This window comes from Zalophus californianus, chromosome 5 (genome assembly GCF_009762305.2).
Source record: "Zalophus californianus isolate mZalCal1 chromosome 5, mZalCal1.pri.v2, whole genome shotgun sequence".
Taxonomy (NCBI): domain Eukaryota; kingdom Metazoa; phylum Chordata; class Mammalia; order Carnivora; family Otariidae; genus Zalophus; species Zalophus californianus.
In genome coordinates this window covers 49,958,412-49,966,442 of record NC_045599.1, presented here as the reverse complement: position 1 = coordinate 49,966,442, position 8,031 = coordinate 49,958,412, and the positions used below count along the sequence as shown (strand labels likewise).

The window sequence follows — 8,031 nt, the reverse complement described above, 5'->3', positions numbered from 1 at the left end:
AATTTTCCAGTATTTTAGAAGAAAATTATGGCTATTTATAATTAAAGTACAAACTTTTTTGCTATTAATTTTTTGTTATATAATCTATCACATTACTCTTCCTTGGTAACTTTCTTACTCAACTACATGTGTTATAAGAACATTAAAAAAATTTTTTTTAACTAAAATACTAGTGCATGTAATACTTGCTGCACTTGTAATATATCAATATAATATGCAGACAATTAACTTAAAGTTAGATCACTAATCAATCGTTTTTTTGTGGCTATTTTCCTTTTCCAAAATTATCTGTGTATCTCATGCAAGATAAAGTAGTTGAAAATGTCACAATTATATCTATTTTATGTATTCCTTATTAAAAGTAGAAGGTGACTGAAAAATTGACTGAAATAAAAAAAGGATGTGCCAAAATTAGTGTTTTAAAATAAACTATGAATAAAGGGAACACCGAGGCTTGTCTTAAGAAGCTGTTTGTCATTATTTTTTTTTAGAGATTACAACACACATACAGTAAATGAATTTTATCAAAATACAGCACATTTCTTCTACTATATCCATAAAAATCAATTCCTATGTAAATAGTACTGAAAAACTAAAATGAGTTAAAATTTACAAAGAGCTGTTAAAGGGTTTCAATCAATATTATTAAAACTATACAGTACAATAACCAAATGATAACATCTTGAAAGAAGTGCAATATTTGAGTTCACATCTTGAAAATTACTGCCTATTTACTCTGACTAGCAAGAAAGGAACGAGTTCAACTTTTTTTGCAAAAATAATGTAAATTGCTGTTTTGCTAGTCCTATAAAAGTCTTAATTAAAACAAGGTTGAAGAACAAAGCATAACAGATTAAAAATTCCAAAATTATATTTCTTAGTAATTAAAAATGAACTGCAATAACTGAATATTGCTCTAATGAAAGGCTCCAGACTAGCCTCGACTAAACAGTTACTGGTCTTCTGTGGCACTTTTTTTCTGGTCCAAATAACCATGCATTAATTCTTACCACTGCATGTTACTCAAATTTTATTGAATTACAAAGAACAGAAACAAAATTAATGGTTTGGATGAACAAATTAATAAACATCTATGAAATATTTGTTACACTAACGAGGAACAAAGGCAGATGGTGGTAAAACACTATTCTATTACACTGATACACTTAGAAACCCTTTAAAGACTCTGAAGTGTCGAGTTCACATTTAATGTTACCTGTAGGAACAGCCCTTTATTTGAATACCTTTACACACTGGTAGGCCTCAAGGACCCATCCCTTTGCTCTACAACTCTCCACAGCAATTCTCTATCACTGTGCCAATTTCACAAACTTGCTTTGGTTTCCTAGCTCCATGCGTACTATATTTCCTTTTACTTTACCAAGGCAATGTGAGACCAAACAAAATCAAGAGGCTTTCCTAAATCTGCTTACACTTTGTGTTACAGCAACACAATCTTTTAAAACTGGCCATTTGAGTTTCATTTGCTGCTCAAAATAAAAATTATAAATTAAGATTAAAATGGAATACTAATTATAAAACAGACTGCAAGGACCACCATTTGCAAAAAATCAAGAGATTTCCATATCACAAAAAAATGCACGGACATGCATCTACAGAAGAGTTAAAAATTTCCTGTGACTAAAAAATTAAAAATTGAATCACCAGTAGCAAATGTACTGTCAATGGCTATGACAAGAACAGATCCTGTAGAGCTCATAAAATGCAATTATCGTCTTTTTTATTTCTTTAAAAAGACACTACATTTTTATTGCATTATTTTATTAATAAAAACACATTTAACAGCTATTTTCTCAATCTTTGCTTCCAGATTTTTATAGGAATTAACTGTTTTAATCTGGCCTTGGAAAGTGAACCCACCAGCACCACCTTCACCTACTCACTCTTCAATTCAATATGCACATAGCAAAAACCAACACTTCAAATCTCTTGCCCACATTAAAAAAAAGTAGTTTCAGCAGAAAAACATTAATACGAGTTGAATAAAAATAAGGGCACAAAAGCTATGAGACAGAAAGCTCTGCCATCTGTCTCTGGGCTACAATCAAGGCTAACTAGAGCCTTGCACAGAGTTCAGTCATGTGTATGAAATCCAAAAATAAACCTACAATCTATACAAAAACAACATATGTTTGTTTTTGCAGCCTTGATTGCTATGTTTAAAAACCTAACAAGAACTTTTATATGGTATGAATTCAACAGTCTCCCCTATATACTGTACAGTGGTTCTTTCCCTCTAACCACAAGTTCCATTATTTCATTAATGTACAAATTTGAACATAATTTTTTGAGTTCATCTTTACATATAAAAATAGTCAAAATATTAATTTCCCCTGCAAATATCTTCCAATAAATCTTGCTGCCTTTCCCCTTTTTTTGTCCACAATTCTTACGAGGAAACCTCTCGTACAATGATGAGTTCTACTGTGTTCTGGAAAGTTTTTAGCAAGGACACTGCTTGTCCATGTTCAATATTGATAAAACTGTAGCCATTAGCCTAGAAGAAAGAAGAAAAATGTCTTTAAGAAAAACATTTCATAGTAATTTATTTGCATCTGTACATTTAAATTTCTGCTGGTAGTACACAAACCTGGCAGAAAATAAGAATCATTCTGGCAATTTAAAACATCATGTAGATTCCTGGGCCTTACCCCACATCTATGAAATTAAAATCTCTGAAGGTGAGACGCAGGAACCTGCACCCTGTCTACGTTTTCAGGTAATTCTTATGTAGCAACCCAATGTTAGGAAGCACCTGGCTAAGACACAGTGCCAGGCGTGGTGTTATGTGTATGTGCTAACGTGTAAATGAGGTCACCAACATGCAAGGATAGCAGAGGGCAAGGCTTACTCTTCCTATTGCCTTGGGCCAGCCGATAAACACCGCATTTCTTATAATTTAGGCTTAACATTTACTGAGGTTTTACTATATACCAAATACAGTTCTAAGTGCTTCACGTGAATTAAATTCTTTAATTCTTGTAACAAACAGATTCTTTCACCATCCTATTTTAAAGAAGTTAACATTCCTGAACTTAAACAAAATGCTAAGATATATCTAACATGTATTCGAAAATATCCATGATTTTCCAAGGTTTTAGGAAGAAATATCAACAACTATGAAAATACTAAGAGAGTGGCCTATAAGAAATGCCACTATTTTCATCCACAAATATTTAATGATAAACTTCATAAAATGATTATTTTCAAAATTTGGCATTTAATAATTTCTTGATGAGAAAGATCTTATAAAATGAAAAATTAAGAAAATAATAAAAAGATGTATCTTAGTTACCTGAATAATTTTATCACCTGGTTGTAATAATTTTGATGCTGGTCCTTCAGGCTGTACCCTTGTTACAAATATACCCTTTAACAACAACAAAAAAGATAAACACTTAATGGAAAACAGTATGCATCAATGACAGAGTAACAAGGAACAATTTTTCTTTGACAGTATGTAAATATCTGAATCATAGTACAAGTTTTCTCCCTGTTTTCTCTGAATATTGTTACAACCCATTGTTATTTTTGGTGCTGGTAATTCTGACTTGAGTACAGTAACTTCTCTTAAAGTACAGATGTACAGACATGTAATAACCAAATTTAAAAATCACTTCACAGTGTGATGAACATTTAAAACTGGGGGTTTAATTTGTTTTCCTCAAACAATTAATTTGAAATGATCACATTTCAAAACAAAAAGCTGAACAATACAGAGAGAAATAAAAAAGATGGTATCTGTCTAGATTTATATAAGTATCTGTTAGATTTTTACAGGAGGCATTAAGTAGTGAATAAAACCTTATGGGTATCTCAAGGACAAATACACAAACTCACATCGTCTTCAGGTCTGAATGGATTTCCTCTGCCCCCAACACCTCCTGATATGCTAAATCCAAGTTCTGGATCCTTTTCAACTCTCACTCGAATCTGAATATGAAAATAAACTATTACTAACATCTCAGAAAAAGCTACAACACAGTATTTAACTATTTGTAAAATATATAAAGATTCATTTAAAATAAATATTCAGGCAGATGAAGGGAAATTATAACATGGAATATCATGTTAATAAGTTAGTGAGTTAAAGGCACAGCTGGGATTATAAAGCATAGCTCCTAAATTAATCTCCTGTTATTTTACAAGGATAGGCAACCGATTACTATTGATCTTATTTTTTTTTTTTTTTAGGTATCATGGATTTTAATGATATTGAGCACACACAGTTATTATCAGCTTATTATCAGTTTCCATTTGTAAAACATCTAAATTACATAGTATCTCTGTTTATTGGGAGTTCCATAAGATATTTAAAAATCCCCGGGTGGTTGTTGGATATCAACTCCTCATTTCTTGAACCTGTTTATATGCTTGCAAGACATTGGGACTGATGATCAATTGATAATATTTTTTATAGCCACGCTACAAAAAAAGATCAAGAACTAAACTTGTTACAAAATACTCCCTTTCCCCAGAGACTAAACCAAAATGAATAAGGCACATGTTCTCTAAGTTTCTAACAATATTACTTTATCAATAAACTATCAAAATATGTAAATGTATGATTAGTCACTTTTTAAGTACTTTGTAAGATTTAATTCTCGAAGTAGTTTGGAGACTATAGTCAAATTTCAAACTCTCAGTGTCAAAGAACAATGGTAAACCATAACATGTCAGTCAAGTTTCATGGTCTACTATTCATATTCCTGAAGAAGGTCTAATTACTGGAGTATCATCAAATGGTTTTGTATAAACAACCACCTTAGGGGGAAAAAAAAAAAAAATCACATCCAAAACACTGAATCCTATGTCAATTAATCAGAACACAGGGGATCACAGAGTCAAGTTAACCATTAAGTCTGACACCCTATAAACTTAACATGAAACCAAACCTTTCAACAAATTGGTAAAAACTATGTTAAAATTCTATATGGATTTATTGCTAATAGTTAAATAACCTATAAAGTACATTAAGAGCTTAGTTTCATATTTCAAATATTCTTGATTATTCTTACCTCTTGCCTTGCCAGTTCATGGCCTTGTCTAGGAGGACAATGGGGCTGTGTATATGGAGGCTGGTGGGCCACCTTCAGCATCAAGTAATCAATTAGTTGTTCTCTAGAGGATGCCTTGCCACAGAAGCCTGAGGAAGGGGGTGATGTATTTGACTATAATTTGCCTGAGGCCTGAGGGGCTGGCCCATCTGTCCATTAATCAAAGGCATCTAAGAAAAACACGAAGTGTCTTAAAATGACCAACAATAATGTCTCATTACAAATATTTGGATTTTCTTCTTGGAGCATTACAAAAGCACTAGAGTTTAACATTCTAAATCACACAATATCAAGTCACTTATACTATTTTTTCTAATTTTACAGTTTTAAAAGAAAAAAGCTATTAATTCTAAACTTGCTTGAATGCTTGCAGATAGATTCTCACTCTTTAAAGCTTTCAAATGAAAGGAAATCCTATCTACATTTAAAATTATCTGCTTTTCTGTTCAATATGCATGGACCTATCTTTCTTACAGTAACCAAATGTTAAAATGGTGATTATGTCAAAATTTTAAAATTTAAGCCCATTAAAAGGGTAAATTTTCCCATCTCACATACACACAGAAGATGTATTTGTTCATGTTTTCTTCTGAACAAAAGCTGAAATTTCTGTGTCCTGATCTGACTGTATTTTCTACTTTTATTTCTTTCTTTCCAGAATTAACAAGTCAAGGCAGCTATACAGTAGGAAACTAACTTACTCCTCATGTGTGTGTGTAGCAGTTAGCAACTTTTAAACTCCTTAAATGTTAGTTCCATAAAACAGTAACCACAAAAATTAAATCTTGACATTCTACTTTACTTTTCGCAAGTTACACAAAAAATCTGAGGTAATTATTTTGTTGTTAAAGATCTATCCTTGTTTTAATGCTTCTCATCGTTTAGACTGAATCTGAATTTAAGAGTTAAAATCACCTTTGTGCAAATGCAGCTAATAATCTGTTATGTTAGTATGATGAAACTAGCTGAAAAATAAGTTTACATTTGTATTATAAGTATGTGCATATAAAGAGATTGCCTGTATAGAGGGGGAAATATTTTTCAGCTATTCAATCATTTAAAACTTCATTATTATTAATAAAAAGGTGATCTTATTCACAAGTGAATTATAGAAAAACTGTGAGAGAAATATTTAGCCCCATTCTCCTAAAATTATCCCAAAGTAGAAAAGTTTGGGAAAAGATTATGGTAATTGTTTCAGAACTATATTCTTGTTACATGAACCTTGCTGAAGGAAACAAAGAAGTCTGGCTTTGGTGAAGATTTTTACTTTAAAAAAAGTTATCTTTTTTACTGTATTATACTTCAGAACTTGGTTAATTCTGAACTTTGGGAACTTAAAGTTTCCAACAGGTGCTTTCTAACAGGGCACAAAGATGTTATCACTCTATGACAAATCTTACATTGGTTGGAGAAAAAAGCGAATGAGGTACTCCATTATCCCCGTATCTTTTTTAAAAAAATTGTGGTTGTTTACTACTTGAATTTTGTAGATTTGAAGTCATTAATCTGCCAGGAGCCTTTAAGTGGTTGTGTTGTCACTTTATTACTTAGGCACAACTCTGTGGACTGCACTCGCTTTTTCCAAGCTTGTATCATTTATTCCTATGTGCAGATTCAAAACCTTTCTCCTGGGGAAAATTTTCCAAACAATAATTACTTCTGACCCATGCTAAGACTGCCTGATACCTAGATTCTTAGTTGTGCCTGACATTTTACATCAATGTTAAACATACCCATTGAATATATTAAGCTATTGTTAGCAGATGGCTCAGGAGAATACAAGTGTGAAACAACCCAGTAACCTAAACTACAAAAATGGATGTTAAAAAGAAAAAGAAACTGAATAACACAGCTCACTTAAAAGAAAAAAAGGGGTAAAATAAATAGTTATGTATGAACTTATGTTATATGGCTGGGTTCCTACTCTCAAGAATAATGTAGAAGTTTTTATAGAATACATTAAGTATGCTTCAAAACTGTATCTGGTTATACTAGGAATATGGAATTGGAATTAGAAGAAAGAACAGCTGAAAGAGAATATTAAAGAAAAGAATTATCTATTTGGTATTGGTGACAGAAAAGTAAACTCTCTAAGTGATGCTTTAGTTACAAAAGTAGTAAGAATACAATCATCATCTATTCTACCACATACAGAAGTCTTTCAAGGTTATTTCTAATTACATTTAAAGTATTTTAAAATGCCTTTAATAACATCCTCAAATGAAGAATTTAAGACAGGTTCATCTTTAATTCTCCAAAAGATTTACTATCAGGATGCTAAAAAGCCTCTGACTCAAACAATACAATAAGTAGATGATAGTAGAGAAATCCAAAAATAACAATAAAATCATTTTCCACGGTGGAAAAAAATCAGTGACTAAACTAAGAAATAATAGAGTAAAATCTATTTCATAATTCCCAATTAGTTTTTTAACAATCTTTTCTAATCAAGGAGGGAAAGTCCTCAAAAAATTATTTTCAGTGTTAAAGCATTATGTTATTTACAGTTCAAAAGCTGTAAAACAAGTTCAAAGAGATGTTTTCATTTATTTCCTGAACACCTACTTTCATCAAGCTGTCTGGAGGAACATCTTTGTGACTAAGTGTAGCTGACGAGGAGTTCGGCTGTCCTGAAATGAATATATCATCTTGACAATGATCTCCTGGACAGGATGTCTGGGGATGCTTCAAATGAGGGGAAATAAAAAGTAAACAAATAATGCTCTTTCAGATGTGAAACCAAAATGATGATGACACTTGAAAGGAGACTGGAAAAAAATATTACTAGGTAGTGGAAAGATGAAGAACCAAGTCAAACATTATGATCATAACTGCCATCAATATTAGTACCTTTATGATGGACATTAAACTTGCGGTGGTAATCAGTTCACTATGTGTATGTGTCAAATTATTATGATGTATCCCTTGGACTAATACCATGTGATGTCTC

The 8,031-nt window shown here is 31.7% G+C and overlaps 1 protein-coding gene across 1 annotated transcript in view; it reads right to left on the bottom strand.

Annotated features, from left to right (window-relative positions):
* Positions 1-250: 250 nt before the first annotated feature.
* ERBIN (erbb2 interacting protein) overlaps positions 251-8,031 on the bottom strand; it is an 83,782-nt gene continuing 76,001 nt past the window's right edge. Inside the window, 6 exon segments of the mRNA XM_027606744.2 lie at positions 251-2,518; positions 3,317-3,391; positions 3,862-3,954; positions 5,040-5,146; positions 5,149-5,248; positions 7,647-7,766. Coding sequence (XP_027462545.2) covers positions 2,411-2,518; positions 3,317-3,391; positions 3,862-3,954; positions 5,040-5,146; positions 5,149-5,248; positions 7,647-7,766 — 603 coding nt within the window. The 3' untranslated portion in view covers positions 251-2,410.